At 31.0% G+C, this 27,456-nt stretch overlaps 1 protein-coding gene across 3 annotated transcripts in view; it reads right to left on the bottom strand.

The window, feature by feature from the left end:
• The window catches only part of LOC143042481 (THO complex subunit 2-like), a 65,330-nt gene extending 37,983 nt beyond the window's left edge, over positions 1-27,347 (bottom strand). For all 3 annotated transcript variants that reach the window (XM_076214787.1, XM_076214789.1, XM_076214788.1), the window contains exons 1-19: positions 27,271-27,347; positions 24,049-24,199; positions 23,660-23,711; positions 22,997-23,067; positions 22,605-22,726; positions 21,307-21,440; positions 13,999-14,159; positions 13,655-13,741; positions 11,550-11,693; positions 10,368-10,540; positions 9,365-9,554; positions 8,067-8,227; positions 7,461-7,562; positions 6,866-6,950; positions 6,041-6,134; positions 5,510-5,590; positions 3,108-3,204; positions 2,052-2,169; positions 1,311-1,490 (exon numbers count right to left, since the gene is read on the bottom strand). In XM_076214787.1, the coding sequence (XP_076070902.1) occupies positions 1,311-1,490; positions 2,052-2,169; positions 3,108-3,204; positions 5,510-5,590; positions 6,041-6,134; positions 6,866-6,950; positions 7,461-7,562; positions 8,067-8,227; positions 9,365-9,554; positions 10,368-10,540; positions 11,550-11,693; positions 13,655-13,741; positions 13,999-14,159; positions 21,307-21,440; positions 22,605-22,726; positions 22,997-23,067; positions 23,660-23,711; positions 24,049-24,199; positions 27,271-27,335 (2,268 nt within the window). In that variant the 5' untranslated portion in view covers positions 27,336-27,347. The remainder of the gene's footprint in view (positions 1-1,310; positions 1,491-2,051; positions 2,170-3,107; positions 3,205-5,509; positions 5,591-6,040; positions 6,135-6,865; positions 6,951-7,460; positions 7,563-8,066; positions 8,228-9,364; positions 9,555-10,367; positions 10,541-11,549; positions 11,694-13,654; positions 13,742-13,998; positions 14,160-21,306; positions 21,441-22,604; positions 22,727-22,996; positions 23,068-23,659; positions 23,712-24,048; positions 24,200-27,270) is intronic.
• Positions 27,348-27,456: the final 109 nt, after the last annotated feature.

The following is a 27,456-nucleotide window of genomic DNA, read 5'->3' as shown; positions in this document are numbered from 1 at the left end:
ATTGACTCGTCCAGTGTCCAGTTTGAAGGTCATTTTAGTTACCGGTCACATTCATGCACGTTCTAATTAATCAATAGTCATGTATGAAAAGCATAAACAAGTTTGAAGGTAAACTAATAACAACTTAATCCAATCAAATTGCCTACGATTCAATAACAATGACCAGTCCACATCATAAAAATGTATAGGGGTAAACTGGGTAGGGAGAAAATGTCAGATATATTAAGTTCATTATTTTGCAATAACGAGTAAAAATTTGTTAACCAATAGATTTGTTATAATTTCATAATCATGTCGTTATGTATTGGTATAGTTTTTGGATCTTTCATTAGCGTATTTAAGGCTGTAAAAAGTTTGGCCTTCAAAAGTCAACATAATCATTGACTTTATAAAGAAAATTCGCCTTTTTAAAACATTGAATGTTTCACAAATAATACGTGACAACAAAGCAAAATCATTTCTTAAAACACTGCAAAAAAAATAATTCTGATTGATGCAGTGGTATTGTCATAAATTGCACTGGAGTGAACAGTGGTACATCAAATGTCGAATTCCCTCACACAATGTTATCACACACTATATAGTACTGTGATTTTTTTTTATGTTATAAAGTCAACCTATAGCTTTGCTATATAAAATGATAGAGTCTGAAGCGAGATGATGTATCAAATACTCTTGTTTATACATTTTCAAGACAAAATATTCATCTCAAACACACCCTAACATAAAAAAAGGTGCACTCGATTTTCTCTTTTCAATACAATTGTTTCCCATTTTTTAGAATATTTTCTGGAGTTGCATAATCGAAGGACAGACATGGAAATAACTGACTGAACTAATAGATTGATATGTTATAAAAACAATATTAAGTCAATTAATGTTGAAGGCCAGTTTCTCAGCCTCATACAAGAAAAAAGTGTATTTGTCATGTGATGTTTTAAAATTAAGTGTCCTTAACCTCAGACATAACGTCCAATAAAATCTTAGTATGATGTATACAAGCTGAAGCCCCGCCTATCTTAATTACCATGCTTGAGCAATCACTGATACAAACAAAGCAAGCAAGCCAAACAAAGATTTGTCTTGCTAGCATTAATGTAAAAGCTGTAAGACATTTACTTGAATGATTTTGTCCAAACTGTAAAATCAATCATGTATTTATGTCTAGTTGACTAATTTACAGTGTTTAAAAGACAAATAAAGATTTGCAATCTTTAAAAGCTTTGAGTATAAATATGAAATCTAAGAGATACTGTAAACTGATGTATATTACATTATGCACCAAGATGTACCCGCTACAAAAGACTTACCTGATCATAGAGTTTCCCCACCAGTTTGAGATGCCCGGCAGCACTCTCGTGGAATATAACACCATCACGTTGTTGTGCCATCAACAGACAGAGTGACAAGGCCAGATCATGCTCCAGTAAAGTATCCTTCAACCGAGTCGAAGATTTCTTTGTATTTCTTACTTGAGTAAAGTAACCTCCCTATAAAACATAATAAAATACACATGATACATATAAATGTTTTGTCTAACAGGTACTCAACTCATTCCTTTAAAATTCTCCACTAATGGGCTAACTTTTGCAGATAATCAAAAGAGATTTTGACCTGGTACTAGGAAATGTAAACATTAGCCCTTCATTAATTAATTGTGTCTAAAACACAATCCTAGATTAACTTTCATCATATAAAAGTCACCTTTCTTGTCCATTGTAAAATAATAAAATGGATCAAAGAATCCAATCAATGGCAAGGTTGCAAAGAATGTTTCTTGGTTGAAAACAAAAGTAGGTACAATCTTTTGAAAATTTTGCTGAAAACAAACCAAGTACACAAGTGTGGAAAAAATGGAAATTAAAGTTCCTCAAGCAAATCCATAACAGCAGGTACACAACTTCAATATATGAGCAATGTATCTGTGAAGAAGGCAAAAGGGGATGCACATTATAGACAAAATTTAATATTCTTTTGTTCAAAACACCATTTTGACTTTTCTGTACGAGAAACTTCTGTGACTGCCTATACAATCCATTATTGCTACACACCTCTTGTCTTAACAATTCTCCACCTGACATAGCCTCTAGTTGATCATTAGTTATTTCCTCAGACATCTCAACTCCTGCCATCTTCTGTACAATTTCCCTCAATATCAGTAGGTCAAAACTAGATAAATACATTAAAACTATATAATTTATGATTATGAGCAATGTTTAAATATAATCTTTCTTTGGGACATCATATAATGAGTCTTGCAAGTATATTTGCTATGATATAGACATGTTAACAAATAGACTTTTTATTCAGTATATTTAGTTGTCCAACTCAATGATTGAAATGCTTAATTCTAAAACCTATAAGGTATAAATCAATAATTCATAACCCCATTACTTTCTATGTTAAAGTCTGTAATTACAAGCATTAATGGCTACTTTGTTTTAAGTTTAGATTAAGTTGCAGTCATTTCACAGTCTGCACGGTTAGCCACTAGTCCGATGCCCCAGACTAGTAAAATTTCATTCGGACTAGTAAGTTTTTGCAAAAATTTGTTTGGACCAATAAGAATAATGTCAGGATATTGGTCTTCGGACTAGTAGTTGAAATTTTTTTTGCTGCAGACTGTTTCATGTCCAAATTATACCTTATCCTGCATATTAAGAGTATACTGGTTACTGGAAGTTACATACTACAAAAACAGGTACTTTTGATCTAAACAACAGGGCAAATGTGCCCTCCTATTATAATTGTATTCTTTTTCATTATTCAAAAGAATCTTAAACCAGGATTCTACAGTGGTCCTAAGTCCCCAAGCTTTCATTTGTTACCAAAACTACCCAAATTTTTCACCTATTGACAAAGATACAGCTATGCTTAAGAACTATTTTGTTTAAAATATGTACTATTTTCTTGTATGTTCTTTCCGACAGGGCCCTAATTAGTGTTTCTACACCATAAGCAAACATTTTCCCCTAACCAAATACTACAAAGTATTCAAAATACAAAAACAGCTTATTATTTATCTCTACATCAATTAGACCCTGGTGAATATATTATTGACAATCATACCACATGTCCTTAATTCTATATAACACCTTTGAACTTACCTTTTACCAGCTTTAAGCTGATTTGCTACATACTGCATAAGTCCAGCTAATTCTACGGTGTACTTTCTACATATAGAACCAGCAAAGTTGGCAAGACCTGTGCAGATAAAATACAAAAATATGAAAGTGACTTAGAGGGTAAATTTCAATCCCTCATCTATGTCATGAAAAATGTTAAGTCTCCAAGAAAAGGACTTAACGAAATATTCTGACATATATATACAGTGAAAGTACTTTTATTCGTGGTGTAGCAATTTTCATGGATGACTTTATCCACGAATTTAAGTGTCCAACGAAATAAAACAACCATTGTCAAAATCAAGACATGGAAAGATCCGCAACGGTAGTTTTGACTACTGATATCATCTAGAGAATATATTGAATAACGCCAAATCTAAGAATACTTTAAAAGCAGTCACAGATCTTGAACCGCATGCAGGATTATAACCTTTTAATCTTTAATAACCTAAACTGTACAACTTTTGATCTTTTTATTCTCTTAAAACGTATTTTTGATCGATGAAATCAGATTTCCAGTATTGATATGCTAGTATGATATAGTGTTCATTTTATATCCTCAAAGTTCTCATATACATGTATATTAGAAATTGTAATTTCATACTGGGCTTGATTTTGATAAGAATGATTTGACAATTCAAGATATGTTTATAGCATTTGTTTATGTTACTGTTTTCTTTAGGTGACATGTGTATGGCCTTTTGATAGTCTTTAATCTGTTGATCACTTTATCATGGGTTAATTAGTGTTATCACTACGATTTACACGGCTCAATGTTTACTTTGCAGTTTCCTCAATCCAGACTATTTGTAACCTTTGTTTCTAAAGGCTTTAATTTTTCATTTATTTTTTAGAAAACTAATATCCACGAATTTAAAAACCCACGAACATGTAAATATTGCTCAAACCAACAAAAATTGATACCCACGAATTAAAGTACTTTCAGAGTAATCTCTTCTCGTTTTTTTGTTTTCTCTCTTTCAACGTCCAACTTTGTAACAAAATTGGGATGTTTGTCTCATCACACTTCTTTCTATCTATCTGCATTGTTAAAGTCCCTTACTATGTTATCATAGCGATACATTTGTAAAGTTTATTGAATGTAACTTACTTTGTAACCATAGTGATACATTTGTAAAGTTTATTGAATGTAACTTACTTTGTAACCATAGTGATATGACGTAAGGTTTATTGAATGTAACTTACTTTGTAACCATAGTGATATGACGTAAGGTTTATTGAATGTAACTTACTTTGTTATCATAGCGATACATTTGTAAAGTTTATTGAATGTAACTTACTTTGTAACCATAGTGATATGACGTAAGGTTTATTGAATGTAACTTACTTTGTAACCATAGTGATATGATGTAAAGTTTATTGAATGTAACTTACTTTGTAACCATAGTGATATGATGTAAAGTCTATTGAATGTAACTTACTTTGTTACCATAGTGATACATTTGTAAAGTTTATTGAATGTAACTTACTTTGTAACCATAGTGATATGATGTAAAGTTTATTGAATGTAACTTACTTTGTTACCATAGTGATACATTTGTAAAGTTTATTGAATGTAACATACTTTGTAACCATAGTGATATGATGTAAAGTTTATTGAATGTAACTTACTTTGTAACCATAGTGATATGATGTAAGTTTATTGAATGTAACTTACTTTGTAACCATAGTGATATGATGTAAAGTTTATTGAATGTTACTTACTTTGTAACCATAGTGATATGATGTAAGTTTATTGAATGTAACTTACTTTGTAACCATAGTGATATGATGTAAAGTTTATTGAATGTAACTTACTTTGTAACCATAGTGATATGATGTAAAGTTTATTGAATGTAACTTACTTTGTAACCATAGTGATACATTTGTCAAGTTTATTGAATGTAACTTACTTTGTAACCATAGTGATATGATGTAAAGTTTATTGAATGTAACTTACTTTGTAACCATAGTGATATGATGTTAAGTCTATTGAATGTAACTTACTTTGTAACCATAGTGATATGATGTAAAGTTTATTGAATGTAACTTACTTTGTAACCATAGTGATATGATGTAAAGTTTATTGAATGTAACTTACTTTGTAACCATAGTGATACATTTGTCAAGTTTATTGAATGTAACTTACTTTGTAACCATAGTGATATGATGTAAAGTTTATTGAATGTAACTTACTTTGTAACCATAGTGATATGATGTTAAGTCTATTGAATGTAACTTACTTTGTAACCATAGTGATATGATGTAAAGTTTATTGAATGTAACTTACTTTGTAACCATAGTGATATGATGTAAAGTTTATTGAATGTAACTTACTTTGTAACCATAGTGATATGATGTAAAGTTTATTGGATGTAACTTACTTTGTAACCATAGTGATATGTTTGTGTCATCGTGCTTCATTCTGTCCCTGTCTGGGTTGGCTACAGCTTCAATGATACAGTCTGGTTATAATTAAGGAAGAATAATTACTGTAAACATATAAATCCGTTATATTTGAACCCACTATGTCCAAACTTGAGAATGATCTACATTTTGCTATTGATGATAATTGTGTAAACCTATTATCTGGACGCTCAAAATATACATTTATGTCATACACTCACATACAGAAATCTAATAATTCTGGATTATTTTGAAATTAATGTTTGACAAGTAGAGCTTTATGTTGAAAAATCATTATTGAAAATTGAATTAACACTTGTGAGTTCTTCTTGAAACAAGAAAAGTAACAGTTTAATGAAGGCATTTCAGTTTTAAAGGATTTCCAGTGATGTTAAAGTGTGTTGAGAGTAAGGTATATGGCCATTCAGAAATTCTTTAAAATGTGTTCATTGATATTATAACAGAAATGGTAATGACCATTTAACCAACAACTTGGTTTGTAAGGATACAAGCTAAGACATCATATGATAGTGATGTTAGGTACTTCAGTGAATCAACAACAGGTCCAATAAAGTTGTCATATCTCTGGATTTGTGATAATACCTGTAAAAATATATCATTATTTATGTTTCTATTGCATACTTTGTACAACCTAAAATTCCGTTCAATTTTTGCATTTGCAGTTAAGGATGTTTTCGCTCCCTTTTCAGTTTTGAATTTAGATATTCTGAGTCCTTTTCTTTTCAAAATTAAAATACATTTAGTTTAAAGTCATATTGAAAATCCAATAAAATCCTTGTTATTATTTCATTGTTTTTGAAAGGAAAAATGTATAAGGGGTCTGTGGAACCCAGTGTCTAGCCTATTTCATGAATCTAATAAAAGTTTGAAGAACTTTAACTGCAGACTGTATGTAATGTTAACTGGAGGAAAACTGAGTCCATATAAAGGTACTTATGGAAAAACAGGAAATTTTTATAACAGGAAATTTATTTTAGATTCTAGCTTTTGATCATATTAAACAAGCTTCTGTCCAAGTTTGTTAGAAGTCCAGGATAGTTTAAACTGGAATCTAGGATCGTTATGTCTCACTTTTTCAACAAAAGTTGAAGGCTCGATAAAAATGTGTCAATGTTCAATGTATGAAAAATGTAAAGAGAATAATTTCCATCCAAATTTTCATTGGCTCATATCTCGAAAAAACAAGCACATGGACCCTTCAGTTTTTTCTGCTTATTTGTTCCTTTATTCACAAAACATCAATTTATGACAATCTCAAAAAGATTGTTATTTTAAAATAGAGCAGTCCAAAAATCACTGATCTATTTACTTACATATTCAAACAATACACCAGGATTACTGTGGCTCAGTTTCCCAAGCTGTCTTCCTGATGGTTTCACATTCTCCTTTGACAAGCGTCTACAAAAATTGTCCATCAATTAGGGGAATACAAGGTAATAATTCAGTTTAAAGTTGTCAGAATCTTTTTTGACAATATGTATGTGTAAATAATATCAACAACAATTCAAATAACTTTCTGTGATTTAAATAAATTAACTAGGTTCAACTAAGGCTACACTGGAGAATACATTTTGCAGTCCTGGATCTTACTTCTTTATACTGAGTTCTTAGCAGACAAGCAGCAAATATAACTTTAAAGTCCTTGGTTTGAACCAGAACTTGTTAAAACCCACAACCTTCTGTACTCCAGACCAACATGCTACTGCAACCAAACAGATGCAGTCAGCTGACAAGAAAATCACACATACGCATTAATAATAAAATATAGGTAAGTTTTTAATTCATTTGGTTAATCAAACAATTGATTTTGTAAGTCTGTCTTTTGATTTGTAAATGTTTAAGCTCCAATACCAATTTTGAAGGGAAGTATAATATTATGTGGCCTCTATATATGTTTTTAGAACTTACTTCATGATATATTTAGCTTTCTCCAAACAATCAGCTCGGATACAGATTAACTTAGAATGCTGACTGTATGTATCATTCTTCCAGTTTCCATACAATCTATACCTGTAGATAAAGTAAAATCATGTATATGATCAATATGGAAAATATGGTCAAAACATTCTGTCTATATTATCAAAGCAAAGCTCTGATTCCTTTCACGGATTTGGCTATACTTTTTGGAACTTTTAGATTATAGCTCTTCATCTTTTATATAAGCTTTGGATTTTACATATTTTGGCCACGAGCATCACTGAAGAGACATGTATTGTCGAAATGTGCATCTGGTGCAGAAAAAATTGGTACCGTTAATGTTATTATCAATTATTTCTGAAACACTGCTAGTATTCAAATAGGATGCTCTTAAACAAGTTTTTACTATACTTTTAATGGTCATTTAGATAAATTGTTCTGTATGTATTCAAAAATGATTCTATTGAGATTCTGATTCAGATTAGAACATAAAAGCAATATTATTAGAAAATTGAAAGCTGAACTTGAAATTAAATCATTTCCAAGAATAAAGAAAAGGGAATTCCAATGCACTTATTGTAAACAGTAATAATTTACCTGAGTTCATACGGATATAATTTGAGAAATGACCATAACTCCTCGGACAAACAACAATTGTTGGCCAGCACAGACATACTAGGTAGGAGTACTTCATCCAACATGTTGAGGAAGCCATAATAAGCTATATCATCCTCTGGGGTAATGCCTCCATCCTGTCTCTGCAACAAAGTAACAAAGATATGTTATAAATAAGTCAAGTGAACCAACATATTGAGGAAGCCATAGTAAGCTATATCATCCTCTGGTGTAATGCCTCTATCATGTCTCTGTAACAAAATAACAACAAAGATGTTATAAATATGTCAAATAAACACACACCCTCTGGTGTAATGCCTCCATCCAGATCCTGTCTGTGTAACCAAATAACAAAATAATATCATAATTAGTAAACCAACATTTTCTTGTGTAATGCCTCCATCCTGTCTCTGTAATAAAATAACAAAACAATATCATAATTTTTAAACCAACATTTCCTGGTGTAATGCCTCCATCCTGTCTCTGTAATAAAAATAGAATTTCTTACTATCATGCTGAACTTTTTCCGACGTAGTCAGTATAATTTCGGTTTGTGCCCTTTGAACTTAAGAACGCTTAACTATGGCAACAGAATACACATGCTTGTAAATCCTTTCTGTGATTGGACAAAATGCTGTCATGGTGGGTGATTTGGTTGTGTTTGAAAAAACGTCTCGTTAATTATATCGTGATGGAAAGCAAGTGAAAAACTATAAATATTTGAACTAGATCTTACAAAGATTTATATTTTTATTAAAATAATTGTTTCTCCAATAGCTCTTTGCATCTGTGACAGCTGTTTATTCGGGACAATTATATAATGTTTAATGTAAACTTTGTTGTACGAACGTACATGACTTTTAGAACGCACCTAAGTATGTGAGATTTCCGCAGGGTTTTGGTGAATGTAAACAGAAAGATACGAGGACCGAGAATACTGAACACAAACAGAGAAAACGTTATTTAGATGGTATCTTTGTGCTGCTGAAGGTTATCGAAATGATAGTTTTAAATACATACTCAAATTTAAATACGTTGGATATCTTTTTTAAAGATAGTTCTTTTTTTCGCTGTATTGAAGACCCATTGGTGGCCTTGGCTGTTTACTGCTCTATAGTAGGTTTGTCGTCTCTTTGACCCATCCCCTATTTCCATTCTCAATTTTATTGGTGATTTCTAGTTTTTCTACATCTTAAATTGATTTCAAATGACCATTTTTAAATATGTGTTAATTGTTGGTTGCTTAACGTCCAGTGATGTTCAAATACATAACATCTTACCTTTGACATAAATGTCTTTCCAAGTCTGATTATCTTGGAAATAAGAACTGGGTCATATGCTGTGTATGGGCCCAAATAACGTAAAATAGAAAACACTTGTAAGTGCAACTCTCTGTAAGAAGTCACTTGTGGAACCTTCTTGTCTTGTTTTATTTTTCCTTTTAATATCTTCTTAGGAATGCCACAATTTCTGAAATGAAAACAAAAGATAAGTATAAGATCCATTATTTGTCTCCTTTTCTCTGAAATTCTTAAAAGTGAAAACTATATTCATTAAACAATCAGATCATTACAGTACACACAAGTTATTTTTAATTTGTATTCTATACATATATATCACAAATTAATGATAAATATAATCTTCACATGGAAATCAATACTGCCTGCAGACGACCAACTCCATGCAAAATACATATGCTGAAAAATTGGTTCCTATTCTTTTCCTGAGATAATTGATTAGGATATCAGGTTAGGTTTTATGACTTTATTTGGTTTATATTGTGCACCTTTTTATGTAACAAATAAATCTTTCATATTTTTTAACAAGTAGTAAATTGTGACCAAATTAACCTTTACTAGATCATTGATCAAACTGGATTTATTGATTGAATGATGGCTGCTTAATCAATAGCTGCAAAAAATAGGATTGAACCAACAGTAAATATGAAAATAGAAGGAACAAAGCAAATGTAATACTGATGAGGTATTTAAAGTGGTACCCCACACTTTCACTAAAATTAATTTGGCTTGTTTAATTTTCATAAAATTTTGTCAAAGTATTTACTTTGAGACTTAAATAAAAATATAAAAATTTTTAATTTTTTGAACCAACCATTTTGTCAGAAAAATTACACTGGTTATATAGCAATTTGACAAACACCAGTTTTGATCATTGAGAAAATTAATATTCCTTTTACAACACAATGTAATTAAAACGTTTAGCTGACTTTACAGAGTTATCTCCCTGTAGTGTTAGGTACCACCTTAATGCATGGAAACATACTCTCTATAGAAAGATTCCATCATCTTATGGACAGTTTCACATAGCTTCATAGTAACAGGTCTATATGATGTGGCAAAGAACTCTGGTAATCTGTCTAGAATCTGCTTCACACTACTCCAACATCCAAACTGTAGTAACTCTCCACATAATCCTAACTTCTGATTGGTCTGATGCTAAACAAATTAAATAGAATGAAGTCAACACATGTTCTTTTCTAAAGACTTATAAATAGCAAGGTTTATTTTCTCTTTGTAATTTTTTTTTTAATTCTTCTTCAAATATTAGTTGACAAGAATTTGAATTATCTGTAAACAGAAGATTTGTCTTTCTGTACCATACACATCAATTTGGGGGAATTCTGTAAAATGTTTTTGTAATAAATTTTTCTCATTTATATGTAAAGAAGTGAGATTTACATATTGACAGCGTTTTTAACTCTTCTAAATTATGGGTTAATTTTATTACCCTCATGACATTTCATATGCAATCTAGCATAGAAACTAGTTTTTATAAGCATCTTTGTCAATATTCAAACTTATGCAATTGTCATCATTTTACCTTTAACTTAATTTTCATCAATCCATTGTTATCTAAATTGTAAACCTGATGCTCATATAAACAAATAAAATTTGAGTGAGAACATACAAGAATTTGGTAAACAAAAAGTTGATGAGCATTGTATGTAAATATATATGTGTTCTACAAAATAGCATGCTTACTTGAAGGTGATAACAATTTTCAAAAAGCTCTGAATTGTATTTCATGAGAAAATTTCTCACATAGCCAGTATTCAATAACTGGAAATTGATAAAACATACATTTTTTTTATATAGATTAGACTGTTGGTTTTCCGGTTTGAATGGTTTTACACTAGTAATTTTGGGGCCCTTTATAGCTTGTTGTTAGGTGTGAGCCAAGGCTCCGTGTTGAAGCCCGTACATTGACCTATAATCGTTTACTTTTTAAAAATTGTTATTTGGATGAGTTGTCTCATTGGCACTCACACCACATCTTCCTATATCTATCACACGGTATATCATGCTCACAAGAATTATGTTACCAAATTTCCAGAAGTTCTGGTTTGTACTTTGAGAAGATAATATGATAAATTTATGTGACAGATAAATGTACAAAAGTAATGTAATAAATACTTTTATTCCAGTAATGATAATTCAACCTTACCACATCTATCATAGCCTCTTCATCTGTCTTTTTATCCTCAGCTTTATCAGCTAACGATACAATGTTCAGCTTCCTGGCATGAGCTTTGGCATTGTTCACATCTTTCTCATGATATTCCCAAATCTTACTGTCTGCTGGGGAAAGCTTTAAAAAATTTAAATGTTTATAATCATAACTATATAAACTGGTTACAATGGAAGGTGTCATCTTCCATGTCATCAGTTTTTTATACTATAATCACCAAATATCTCATTAATTCATTACAGAAAGTAAATGCAGAAGCAAATGCTTTATTTTATATACTATAGGATTTTATTGTCAACTTGTGATTCTGATCATGTTTGTTTGTGATTTTTTTTTTTGTCTTGTTCACTGAATTCTTAACATAGAATTACTTTAAATACATACGCATTTGAAAAAGTCTACAATACATGCATGGCAGGCTTAAAATTGAGAAATATGTACAGGAACAATGTATAAGAACAATAATCATTTTACAGACTACATTCCATGTCAGTTTTGTTAACTATTTCTTATTATACCCTTGTTCAATGCTGTCAACTAAATTAGACAAAACATTATATATGAGCATGAAAATTGAAAGATTTAAGGTTTTTGAAAACAGGAAGTGATATTAAATAAACAGAAAAGTTATCTGTTAGTATAATGCAGTTTAATTATATGAAGCTTGATGATGTATATGTTCCAGACCGTATGAGTATTTGGACCGTACGCGTACGGTCTGGACCGTATGCGTACTTTTTCAAAATACTCATACGGTCGGACCGTACGCGTAAGGTCGGATTAATATCATTAAGAAGTTGCTTAAGTTTATAAGTTACAAATGCATGTAACAGCTCAACATAACTTAACTCTCAAATTAATATAGAAAAGTTCAATTGTATCATAATTTTAATTGAAATAAAAACTTCATTTTTTAACTATTTAAAAAATTCACGCTAATTAAATCTGTTAATATCTTGTTTTAGCATGTCGATCAGTAATACATTAATTGAATTATGATCATTGAAATTGACGATATCGGAAGTAAACATAATGTGGGAGGACAATTGTTTTAGAATATTAGAAACTTTACAAAAAAATGCAAATGCAAAGGAACATGAATGAACTGCAAACATGTAAATGTAAAACATATTACATTACTTGTGGTAGTAAGTGTCACCTTGGGCGAGAGTACCAAAATAGGATTCAGATATACAATTAAACAAATATTTATTGTTCATTTGTTCATTTTATCCATCTAATTGTAATGATAACAATTTATAAAACTAAAAATAAAGATTGTAATTGATGTTTGTTTTAATTCAACTCATATGATCCAATAACATGTATGGTCTGCTCGTACTGGACCATACGCGTATACTCATACGGTCCGACCGTACGAGTATACGTATACGGTCCGGACCGTACGCGTACGGTCCAAATACTCATATGGTCTGGAACATATATATTGTTACTTTCTAAAAGGAATTCATAAAAGATTGACAGAGTCAGACTTGGGGTAATTGTAATTGTAATCGTTAATCAGCTGTAATTGATTACAATTTTCAAGTAATCATTGTAATCATTAATCAGCCAAAAATCTGATTACATGTAATTTAATTTAATCAATTACTTTTCAAAATACCCTGTAATCCTGATTACTTTATGATTACATTCTGGTTACAGTGAAAAAAATCTAAAAGTGTGTTTATGGTCAATACATAAACCCTTTTGTTATTCATATCTAATAAATATTTAATATGTTAAAATAGTTTTGTTTACTTTGGACAGCATATTAATTGATTTGTATACTTCAGTAAAAAATAAACTGACAAAGTATTGAAAAGTCATCATAATACATTTGTCTCTAGCCTTAGTAAAAGATATTGTACATATATTCACAATTTAAAGATGTACATATATAATTTTGATAATAACTATTATATATCACAGAGTATGGGGTTTGAGTGGGGATATAAGACCATCTTAGACAACCAATAGGTACATTAAGTCTCTAAATGGTTTTTTTTTTTTAAACTAAAATCTGATAGTCAAAGATTCTACCTCAAGGTAAATGTTGGATGAATAGAATGTATACTTACATGTGGATAAAGTAAGTCCAAATCAACCAATCCATTTTCCAATAAAACAGCTGCCATCTTATACAGAGACTGTGGAGTTTCTTCTGACTATAAAATAAAATATACGACTACACAAAATGTTGATTAATTAATATCAATTTCAAAACTCTACTTTTGATGTGGTTTTTTTTATAATAAAATTAAGAAAGATCTTGATGAAATTAAAATAAGAAATGAAGACCTCTATCCTTTAAGTAATGTAAACTTTATTTCAATATTATTCAAGTTGATCGTATAAAAATGTTCCAAGACAAAATGTATCAATCCTCTAGACATCATTTATTTCCCGTGTTAAATTTACTTACAGCATAGAATTTAAACTTAAATCCCATGATGTTACAAAGTGTCTTCGGCTCACTGACATACTCTCTAAACATGGGAATGTAAAACTGATCATGTTCTGGCCGATTCTCAAACGTTTCCAACAATATATCCAACACACGATTAGGGTCAAGGTCAAAGCATCCTAAAATAAATATGAAAACATTGAGCTAATACTATATGTATTACATGTAGGTTGATCCCTGATAATTATATATAGATTTATCACTGCAAAAACAAGTGTGTTACAATATTTCTACACTCAAGAGTTTCATTTTAATATTTTCAAAAAGCGTGTGGCTTGCCAGGTTTTTTAAATATTTAAATTAAACTGTTGACCAATCATTTGCTGAGAACAGAAATTTCACTAGTGAGGAGAAATAATTTTCTTGCACTGCTCGGAAAATGTGAAAATAAAACAAAAATAAGAGAAATCCTCATATAAATGTCTAGTACTTATATATTTAGACACTAAAACTCAATAAATAACATTTCAAATGGATAAACAGCACTAAAATTAATCAAAGTGCTGGATAGCACCTTGGGAAAGTTTGCAACCGTATATGTGTATTATTTCAAAAAGGTTATAGACGTGTATTATTTCAAATATGTATTAAATCACAGTTTTGATTTTTTCAAACTAAACCATTGTCTCGCCAGCAATTTCCAAAAATCACTTTTTATGCCCCATTTATGGGCATTATATTTTCTGGTCTGTGCATCCTTTCGTTGTACCGTCCTTCTTTCTGTTCGTCTGTCTGTCTGTCCCATTCAGGTTTAAGTTTTTGGTCAAGTAGTCTTTGATGAAGTTGAAGTCCAATCAATTTAAAACTTAATACACACTAGAACAAACCCGTGATATCGCGGGTCCGTGACTGAATTAAAATATATAACTATGAGTAAGCCTTATTTTAGTATTGTGATTGTCATCTGATAAAGTCATGCCGATTTTAAGATCCACAGTTCAAAATCTTTCTGTTTGAACCCATCGACCTGGAACTTATCAATTATTGGTAATATTAATTATTTGGAAAACAAAAGGTCCTGGAATGGAGTATTTTTTAATCAACAGCATTGTCCTATATTAATTAATTTAATTATAAATAAAGTTGAATTCTTTGATTCGCTGTTTTATGTCATGCCCGCTAACAAATTGAAAACTGTACCTATACGCCTTATTTTAAGTCCCGATTCTTAGTATTCGTATTGTCATCTTAGAAAGTCTTACTGCTTAAAATATAGTGTTTCCTACAGGTGGTTTTGGCGTGTAATGGCGCCCTGCCGCAATTTCTCGACGCCCTGCCCTTTTTGGGAAAAAAATTTGGCGCCCTGCCCTAATTTTGTCGAAATTCCTGACGCCATGCCTTTATCGTCGTAATTAACAACCGGTACTGAAAGACATATTTTATGAATACCGCTCGAGTTATTTCCCTTCAAACGTAAACAAAAGTTCACTAGGACGCCATTTTGTAATCGATTTCTTAATCAGCTGATTAGCAAACTGCAATAGATTGAATAGTGAATATAGATACTAATCATGCCATCAACAAATCGGATGAAGCGAAAACGTGAGGAAGAAAATGAGAAACCGGCCGCAAAATGCAGAAAGCTTTTATCATTTTTTCAAAGGTTTGTAGATTTTTATTACAAAATGGTTACGCACTTGCAACGGTGTTAGTTTGGGGGTAAAAATAAACTTTTGTCAAAGGGATATTAATTACTTTCAATTAATTCATTTTTTCATCAAATTACTTTTTTAAAATTTACTTCTTCAGTTTTTAATTTGAATTACAGTGACTTGACTGATAGTGTTTCTATCCAACAATTGCAATTCATTCAAAATTTTGACCAAATTGCAATTTGTTTTATTAAACCAAATTGTTCAACTGGTCAGAAATTTGAACAAATTGTTCAGTCAAAATGTGAAAGTGCAAGGTGATAAAATAAATCATACTTACAATCCTATAAGACTTTAACTCCACTGTGTTGATGTTATTTTTAAATTAGTTTATCAATCTGTATAGTTATATATAGCTATTACCATACTAAAGGTGAACTGTTTTATTTGTAATTGCTATAAAAATGTCCAAACTAAGCTTTTATATAGTTTTTCTTTCAAAATGTATTCTATATTCATAAGAATCACACAGTATATGAATAAAAACATCATATTCAGTAAATTAATTTGTAAAATTGCAATATATTTGTAGGAAGGGGAGATAATCTTTTTTGGTTTCAAAAAGTCTTTATTCAAAAGAATAGTATTTTAGGTTATTTCCCAAAGGAAACTTATCAATAGCATATTGTTATTTCACATATCGTTTACTGAATATATGATGTATTATTTTAAATGATATATGATTCTTATAAATATAAAATCCTTTTCGAAAGAAAAACTATATAAAAGCTTGGTTTGGAAATTTTTATAGCAATTCAAAATAAAATAGTTGACCTTTAGTATGGTAATGGCTATAATATAACACATATGATATAATATAATTATACCAATTGCAACTCATTCAAAATTTTGACCAAATTGCAATTTGTTTTATTAATCCAAATTGTTCAGCTGGTCAAAAATTTGAACAAATTGTTCAGTCAAAATGTGAAAGTGCAAGGTGATAAAATAAAATATACTTACAATCCTATAAGCCTTTAACTCCACTGTATTGATATATTATATCATATATGCCATTACCATACTAAAGGTCAACTATTTTATTTTGAATTGCTATAAAAATGTCCAAACTAAGCTTTTATATAGTTTTTCTTTCGAAAAGGATTTTATATTTATCAGAATCATATATCATTTAAAATAATACATCATATATTCAGTAAACGATATGTGAAATAACAATATGCTATTGATAAGTTTCCTTGGGGAAATAACCTTAAATACTATTCTTTTGAATAAAGACTTTTTGAAACCAAAAAAGATTATCTCCCCTTCCTACAAATATATTGCAATTTTACAAATTATTTTACTGAATATGATGTTTTTATTCATATACTGTGTGATTCTTATGAATATAGAATACATTTTGAAAGAAAAAATATATAAAAGCTTAGTTTGGACATTTTTATAGCAATTACAAATAAAACAGTTCACCTTTAGTATGGTAATAGCTATATATACCTATACAGATTGATAAACTAATTTAAAAATAACATCAACACAGTGGAGTTAAAGTCTTATAGGATTGTAAGTATGATTTATTTTATCACCTTGCACTTTCACATTTTGACTGAACAATTTGTTCAAATTTCTGACCAGTTGAACAATTTGGTTTAATAAAACAAATTGCAATTTGGTCAAAATTTTGAATGAATTGCAATTGTTGGATAGCAACACTATCAGTCAAGTCACTGTAACATGATTTATTTAAGAAAGGAACAATTTATGAAAAAAAACTTCCAGAGTATTTAAGATGTTCTTGTTTTATGTGTAATTTATTTATTTTCAGCACCAAAGAGGCACGGAACGTATATTTTCTAAAGTTCAAATGACAGTTTCACAACGCAGAAATAGACTGAATGTGTCAACTGTAAACAATCTTGTTCTAGTGTCAGCAAATACCAAATCAATAGATGATTTGGATATCAGGGAATGTATCAACCTGTTTTTAGGGATTAAAAGGAGGATTTGTCAATGACAATTGATATGACCAAAGCAATATTTTTATATATACGACATAGTTCTTTCTTGTTTTTAAACATTTTTAAAGAACTGATTTTGTTTTTATTTGTGTTTATTGTTTTAAATATTTCATATATATGTTTTAAACACTTTTTCTTGTTTAACAATTTGTTTTAATGATTGATTACAGATGTATATGTCCATTTTATAGCATTAAACTAGTATGTTTTAAATGAATCCATTTTATAGAAATTGCCTGTTTATATTAAATAATGCCCTAAAATTGTTGTCCATCGCGCTTAATGTGCCCTCTGAGCTAACAATTACCCTGCCCTTTTTAAAAGCTGCAGGAAACACTAAAATACTACAGTAGGGAACAATTTGACAATGATTGAATTAAGTAGTGTCAACCCTGTGATTATGACCAGTGTATATACATGTAGCAAAATCCGAAATACACCGTTTGGTGGTGTGCCTGTCAGATAAGAAACGTACAGATAAGGTAATAGGTAATAGGTAACAGGTGAATATACTATTGGTATCGGGATTCGACCCGGAACTTGTTAATTATTGGCAATATTAATTATGTGGAAAACAAAAGGGTCTGGAGTGGTGTAATTTTTAATCAACACCATTGTCCTATATTGGATATATTTAAAATTGAATTCTTTGATTTGTCGTTTTTACCCCATGACGGCTGACAAATTGGACCTCGTTATTTTAGTATTATCGATGTTCCCTATGATATAATCTTTCTAATTTTAATGCCAAATTAGAGTTTTTACTCCATTTTCACGCCGACACGGTCCACTGAACACAGAACATGATAGTGCAGATGGGGCTTGTGTGTACTATGGACACATTCTTGTTTTATATATCTATACTTCTAAATCTAAAGACCGTTTTTATGTTCACCTGATAAATGTATAACCAAAGAAAACTACAAGTCAAACTTATATATAAGGGTATATATACTTGATAGGATATACTGAAAATTTCACCCTTTTACATCTAGAATGGTAAAAGTGACGCCAACAAAATTCAAACTTGACTTGTGTTTTGTGGTTATAAGCATTGCATATAAGTTTCTCATAAAATTTGGTTCAAACAAACTAAAGTAATTAAGACGGAACAGAAATCAATTTTGGGATGTATGGACGTACGTACAAGTAAGGGACGTACATTACACTTGTACATTAATGTATAACCCTGTAACATATTATACTTACAGAAAAAAACAGGATAAAAGCCAATATGGTGTGGGCATAACAATAGTAGAATGACCTCAGGAATAAAAAGTTTATATACACTAGATTCATACAATGTTGATCTGTATAACCCTGTAACACATTTTAGTTGCTGCTGTGTAATTACCATTGAGGCAATGACATTTGAGATTTTTGTTTTAAGCCATTTATTGATGTATCAGTAATCATTGCCTCTGTGTAAGGACGATACATTGTTAAATATAGGTCAATCTAAAAGAATCATACTGCCCCAGGAATAAAGCGTTAGGATAAAAAGTTTTGGATCCGCTACTGCATTTTTAAGCACTAAGAATTTTGCTAGTACATCATGTACATGGACAAATGTTATTAAATCATTTTGATAATTTCTACAGCAGTTGTCTGTAGCTTGATCTCTGTCATGAACTATAATATTCTAAGAAGTAGATGATGACTTGGTTGCTTTTAAATTATACGGATGCTATGATACTAATTGTCATTAAGACAATGTATTTCTGTTGTCAGTTTGATCCACTTGAGCATGCTGAACGAGTGAAAGTCCTTATATCCACATTGGAATGTGAAACAGCTAGTATTTAAATAACAGAATTAAAAGTTTTCAAATGATTTTTGGCATCAAAACTTTCAGATCATTGTCAGTTTGACAAAAACAATGCACTTTTCTATTAAAGCCGGTATTTACTTTTACTCGTCCTTGGCGTGAGACAAAGCCATATAATTATCGATTATTTAATATTCTTTCACCTGTGTATTGTTAAAATAAATCGAACCATTATCACTTGTCAATTATCCGACAACTTTGTCAAATATCAACTTGTTCTCGCATAACGGACTCTTTCGATACACCCGGGCTTTTACTTATTCAATAATAAACAGTAATTGTTGTAACTATCGTACATAGTAAAAAATAGTGCGGGAAAATGTTCATTCATGAAATATTCATGAATGAAACGCTGTCTCACGTAGATTTCTTTTGATTTTCTCTACAGCCAATGGACGATCCGCAAAGTAGTGTTTGTGATACTTATTTTCAAAATGAAGTTCAATTCATATGAATTGTCGGTGAACATTCATTCCTTTTTTTATTCAAGCTGTAATCTTTTCAAAAGAGTAGCAACTCAAACTATCCAAGAATCAGAATTTGAACACTAGTACAACATTATCTTGGGTGCAGAACATTGTGAAGTTGAGGCCGACGCCTAAGGAAAGGAACTAAAGCAAGCTATAGCAAACTTTCCAAAAACAAGGCAGCTATTAAAGATGATAAGATTGGTAATATTTTACTTTTCAAACTCTGGAGTAGTTTTCTGGATTGTATTATACTTTCTACAGTACTGAAGTATATACATTATAATTTGTCCTTAATCCACGAAAATTAGTACCCATGAAAGTTAATGAATTCACAGTATAACAAGTATTCTGTTATAAAAATTCTGTTTCATCCAACAGATGTTACTGATTTTCTCCCAAACTTCAGAATCTTGTGAGGATTCCTTTTACTGCCTTTTAACCAAAGGAGTAGGTCCGGTAAGGGCCGATTTTGGCCTCAAATTTCAGGTTCATCCAACGAAAGATTTTGGACACTTTTTAAACACTTAAATGTCTATTTCAGTTGATTCAATTAGTATATGTGAAAGATTTTAGCTGATTAAGTCATTAAAAACCCTCCGATTCAAGCAAAAATAAGAAATATCTATCAAATATGCTAAAAATCGTCACTTTTCAGATGGTTTTTGTCAAAAATGAAAGTGGCCGCATCCGTGTGCATCCTCAACCTTTATATATGTCATGTATTATCATTAAATACAACTTACATTTCAATATTATGAATGAACACGAATGTGGCCACTTTCATTTGAGACGGAAACCGTCTAAAATTTAACCAAAATGCTAAAATTGTGAAGATTTCAGTAATTTAGCATGACTTAAAGATGTTAGTACCCGATATATGTGCATTGTATTGTCAAAAACAGACCATATTTGTGTAGCAGAAGCATTCTACTTTCCAATAAAAAGCTAAAGGATTACATTTTCACAATTTTTCAAAACTGCTATATTTTGGGGCCAAAATGGGGTCTTACTGAACCTACTCCTTTTCCTTTGATATTACTGACTGATCGGTTCTCAGCACAGTAGAGTGATATGAAAAATTATCGCTAGAAAATAAGGGTGCACATGCCATTGTCAATGGAATTAACAACACTGTCAAAGGTTTTATAGCCATAAGCCGATTATCATTGGTCATGTCAACTTGATTGCTTTTCTCACTTTTGCTATACTGGCTCAAGTAGGAAAATCAATCACGTTGAGATAAACAACGATAATCTATAAATATTTAATAACTTACCTACCAGTGATTTAAGATTTTCTATAACTTGTAAAGGTGATATTTTTTCTCTTTAACTTACCAATCAGTGATTTGAGATTTTCTATAACTTGTAAAGGTGTGATTTTTTCTGTTATTTCCTGATTTAATTCCACTACAAGTTTGGCATATCCTTCATTTTCTTCCCGCAGCAAATTAAATTTCATCTGTTTGTAACTACAAATCAATTAAATCTTTTAAGAAGATAGCATCCAACCATAAAAAACAAATCTCTTTAAGGTAAAATTCAGAATACCATAGAATAACATCTTTTAAATGACAAGATTTCTAACCATTTCATTTATTAATTTTTTTAATATTAAATGCAAAATTCTAAATAAAAATCTGCAGCATGAGAGCATGATACAGTTGTTGCTTATTCAAAGAATAAAGTTCAATAACTTCTCAATGTTTTATCAAAAATTTATAATAAACTAAAGGGAGGTTATTTTTAATAGATTTAAACCAGTCACCAAAGTTTAACAACTTTCTGTCCAGTGGTTTAATATAATATAAAGCCTTCAAGTGCTTACTGCTGTGATATTTGAGTAAATTTGAGAACTTTGTGCATAAAAGTCAAGTTACTAGTTTAATAGATAATCCATAAATTCTTTCTTTTTGTCGAGCCTTCGACTTTAGTCGAAAAAGCAAGACATAGCGATCCTACATTCTGTCAACGTTGGTGTCCACAAATATTCACTCTGTGGTTAAAGTTTTTAAAATTTTAATAACTTTCTTGAAACTATCCCGATTTCTACCAAACTTGGCCTGAGGCTTGTTTATGTTCATAAGGTAGTATACAGAAGTAAATTTTGTGAAAAAAAAACAAACCATTTTTTATCATATTTTACTTATAAATGGACTTAGTTTTTCTTCCAGGAAACATGACTTTCCCTCTGTGGTTAAATATTTTAAAATTTTAATAACTTTTTTAAATATCCTGGCTTTGTATCATACTTAGACATACTGGTAAGCTTGTTTATGATTTAAAGCTAGTATCTATAATTAAATTTGTTAAAAATTTGTTCTTGTTTTCCGTATTTTACTTATAAGTGGACTTTAATAGTTTTTCTTCCAGTTTACATTACATACAGTCTGCAGTTAAAGTTTTTAAAACATTTACTAGATTCATAAACTATCGTGGATTTTTACCAAACTTGGTCAGAAGCTTCTTGCAATCAAAAGATAGTATACAGAGGAATATTCTTATTAGTTATTTGCTCATTTTTGTTTAGCCTGCGATTAACAGCAAAAGTAGGTGAGACACTGGGTTCCGCGGAACCCTTACACATTTTTTTAATTATAAATGTACATTACTCCATATAACACTGCTGTACTTACAATAATCGTGTTTTTGTTTTGACATATTTGGCTTGATATTGCTGTCTAGAGGAAATCAAGCCTACATTTTCCAATGTGTCAAAATCCAGTCGTTCTTTAAACACTGTTGGTGCTATTAATCCCTGAAATAAACAAGTCACATTAACATCCAAATACATGATTTTGAGATTACCTAATAAAAAGAACAAAAAGATAGTTTTGTTTTGGGTTGCCTTGTAATCAATATGCTTTGTCAAACATTTAATAGAGTAATATGATCATCCAAGATCTTACAGTAATTTTCAGTTAATGAATGCTCTTTCCCATGTTATCTAATGATAATGAGGCGGAGCTTTGTATATACCTTTTTTAAACAAGCATCAATCCCTTTGTAATTCATAAATAACTCTTACCTCTATAGCTGATACCAATGAGATAAATCTGTCTCTTTCTTGTTTATCCTCAGAACAAGTTGTCTCTATATCTGTAAATAAAACATGTAATGTGTATTCAGTAACCAGTAACATGTAATGTGTATTCAGTAACCAGTACCATGTAATGTGTATTCAGTAACCAGTACCATGTAATGTGTATTCAGTAACCAGTACCATGTAATGTGTATTCAGTAACCAGTACCATGTAATGTGTATTCAGTAACCAGTAACATGTAATGTGTATTCAGTAACCAGTAACATGTAATGTGTATTCAGTAACCAGTAACATGTAATGTGTATTCAGTAACCAGTAACATGTAATGTGTATTCAGTAACCAGTAACATGTAATGTGTATTCAGTAACCAGTACCATGTAATGTGTATTCAGTAAACAGTAACATGTAATGTGTATGCAGTAACCAGTAACATGTAATGTGTATTCAGTAACCAGTACCATGTAATGTGTATTCAGTAACCAGTAACATGTAATGTGTATTCAGTAACCAGTACCATGTAATGTGTATTCAGTAACCAGTAACATGTAATGTGTATTCAGTAACCAGTAACATGTAATGTGTATTCAGTAACCAGTACCCAAATAATTAACTGAACAGTAGCTTTTCTACTTTAAAAGAATCTTACCAAATATAGAAAAGACATCAACAAGTAATAATGGAACCTCCTTCTTGAAATCCTGAAATCATAAAAAAAAATGTGTTTTATTATAAGTATCATTCCACTGTGCAAATACTGATAGCTAAATCACATTTCATTGGTTGAAACTATCGCAAAAATGTTATTGGTTCAACCTTTGTAAGGTTTTCTAATGGTTTGATTCTCCAACTGTTTTTTACTTGATATAAAAGGTCTTTTCTATCTGTTAATGAGACATTGGATAATTGGTCAAACCTCAGGATACTGGTTTACAGTTTGAGTCTTTAATATTGACCTTAGAAATATAATTTTTTTCTTATTTTCTATTTCTTATAGCCTATGTATTTTCAAACCTGATATGAAGGTGGATTACTCACGCAGAGATCTGTTAATACTGATACAGCTTGTTCCTGTTTGACATGGCCTTTAGATACAACTGAACACAAGTCATAGAAAGCTTGCTTAAGTGACTTGGGTCCTGGAGTCCATAATTTGTTATCATTTACAAATGATTTACATTGTTTCAAGCTGCAAAGAAACAGAAAGAAAATTATTGCATTTCAAAATATATTAATAGTTGGAAGCTGGAAGTTAATCATGTTAATACATTATAATATCATAAGGTAATAAGTTTCAATGTTAAACTATTTCTGATTATTAAAAGCAGTATGTCCTGCACCTTAAGTATAGATTATCGGGTTTTCTCCACATCGATATTGTAAAATATCTGCCGTGAGACACAATGTGAACATTTTTGGCGAGTGAGACCAGCTAACGAGATTAGGGTTGGGGCCAAAATTTGGACCCAAAATGAAGGTTGGAAAATCCCTGTATATATTTTTCTTACGATAAAAAATGTTCATGTCATTATCTATCATTATCTATGTTCTAGGTAATCATTCTCCCTCTGCCAAACTGTTTTAGAATTTTTTCTGACTGAAAAAGAAACTTTTTCTTCATCATTTGTACACGTTCGACTATATTTTCAACTAAAAATGTTTTTAAATTCTGTCTGACCGAATGACTTTTTGTCTGACATTTTGTCAGTTAAACAGAGTTAGGGATGCACTGTAAGAATATTTATTATTGAAATTAATGTATGCATAACAAGTGATAGGGAATGTTGATTTGCACTTTACAATATCTGCGTAATTATACAAACTACATTAGGTAATAAGTCAAAAAAGCAAGTCTTGTGGGTAGAAATGTCTGCTGCAAAATAACATTGGAATACCCTCATGCCTAGTCCGAGATTACTCTGACGTCCAACGGCTGTTTTGCCAGACAAGATGGGGACGTCAGAGCTTGTCCCATTTCAAAAAGTGGATATTTGCCTGTCCAAAATAGATGCGCTGCTACTTCGCTTCTGGTGTCGACTAACGGCATTGGAATTATATAAATCAGGTCTTGATTTGTTCATTTTTCATTTATCACTTCATTTATGTAAGCTTCGCCTACCTGCCACCCTTTATTTTTTCCATATTTAAACAGTTTTCACAGTTACCCATCAATTTCTGCATTTCGACTTTCACTTTCAAAGATTATCACGTGACCACGAGAAAAAAGTGATGATTTATGCAAATGACCATAATCTAACACCTCGTTCATTTATGATGCAAGTAATCTAAATGTCTGAGAGCTTCCGACTGTTATTGTGGTTGGCTTCTAAATGTAAAAATACGGATCTCCTATAAAGGAGGTGAAAAAAGTATAAATATTTGCATATTTGCGTCTCTGGGTCATAAAGTCTCACGTAACTTGACAACCATTTGAAAATGAGAGTAACCAAGTGCTCCGCAGGGCGCAGCATTATACGACCCCAGTGTGGTCGAACACTGAACAGTTTGGGCAAATTTGGTAACAATATTCAAGCTTGATTCTGTCTGAATTTGGATTGTGATCAAATTTTTGACATAATATAGGTTTATGTCAAAAAATTAATGTGGTCAAAGATCTAACAAATCTATTGCACAATATTCTTCTTAAAACTTTTCAAAATTTGAAAATTTTGAAAAAAAGGAATCCCTTAAAAATATGGTAACCCCCCCCCCCCCCCCCCCTGTTTTGAAACCCCCCTTGGAGCAATAAACCTTAAACTCAATCCCATGCTTTCCTTTGTAAGTATTGAACCTTGTGCAGTACAATTTCAGAGAGATCCATACACTTAAACACAAGTTTTGTCATGATTGCTTGGAAACTAGAAACATGCTTCTTTTTGGCCCTTTTTTGGCCCCTAATTCCTACATATTTTGGGTGATTAACCAAAAACTTAATCCCAGCCTCCCCTTTGTTAAATAGTACATTGTGGTACAATTTCAGAGAGAACCATACAATTACACACAAGTTATTGTCTGGAAACTAGAAAATTTCTTGTTTTGACCCTTTAAAATTCCTAAACTTTGGCCCCATAATCCCTAAAATGAATCCAGACCTTTTACTTGTGGTTTTAAACATTGTGGTATAATTTCAGAGCAATTGAAATACATGTACACAAGTAATTATCCTGAAAGTAGAAGAATATTTGTTTTGGGCCTCTTTTGGCCCCCAATTCCTTAAAAGTTGGGACTATCATCCCCAAAATCAATCACAACCTTCCTTTTGAGGTACTGTGGATTCATTATTATTCGTTGGGTACCAATTTTCGTGGGTTTCGTGGGTGCAGGTGAACCACGAAATCAAATGTTCGACGAAAAACATACTTTAAATAGGCTTTGTATACAGAGATCATTAAAACCACGAAATCAAATATCCACGAATATACAAGTTTTCAGCAATCCATGAAAATTGATACCCACGAAAATAAATGAATCCACAGTATTGACCCTTCTGAAAAAATTTCATAAAGATCTATTTATTTAAACTAAAGTTATTATCCGGAAACCAATGTGTCTTTGGACGACGACGACATCATACCTTTATACGATCCCAAATTTTTTTTGGGGTCGTATAAAAATGTCTGAAACGATGGGTCACTGCGAAAACTGTCTGAATGTAAGAAAATAAAGGGTGGCAGGTAGATGAAACTTACATAAATGAAGAGATAAATGAAAAATGAACAAATTGATACCCTATTTATATGATTCCAAGGCCATTAGTTGGCACTAGAAGTGACGAAGCAGCGCATCTATTTTGGACGGGCAAATATCCACTTTTTGATATGGAACGAGCTCCGACATCCCACGGCCCCAGTTTGTCTGGCAAAATAGCTGTTGGACATCACAGTAATCTCAGACTAACTCATGCCATGCCCATGGTCTTCACTATTTTTTTAAGAAAGATTTTAATTACTTGTTTCTAATTATTTTGTCTTTTTCTAGGCAGTGATATATGTTTTAAGTGCTTCTATTGTCTGACTTTGAGGTATATCGTGTTTCATATACTGCTAAATTATATCAATATCATCACTAAATCAGAAATTATCTTTGGTCAGTGATGTCCAGTGTTGATTGTTTTGGCTTTTGCACATGGACAAGATCAACTTTCGCTTTCTAAATATTCTCCGCAAATACACGGAATGCCGAGCTTATTTTGAAATTTAAATGTTGTATATTTTCGTTTCTATAAGAAAGCATATACTGTCACAAGGATTTCATTCTTACAAGTCATGTTTTACTGATTTATCCCATGATTTAGAGTTCACGTCGGCTAGCACCATCGCCGCCATCTTTCTGACGTCAAATAATTTAGTCTCTAAATAACTTTCTTTGTTGTACAAAACATAAAAACATGATACTTGTGAAAAAAAATAATAAAAATGAATATGTTTTAAAATTAAAATAGTAATA

Source organism: Mytilus galloprovincialis, chromosome 8 (genome assembly GCF_965363235.1).
Source record: "Mytilus galloprovincialis chromosome 8, xbMytGall1.hap1.1, whole genome shotgun sequence".
NCBI classification, from domain to species: domain Eukaryota; kingdom Metazoa; phylum Mollusca; class Bivalvia; order Mytilida; family Mytilidae; genus Mytilus; species Mytilus galloprovincialis.
Note: the sequence above shows the minus strand (reverse complement) of the source record. Positions and strands in the feature narration are given on the sequence as shown.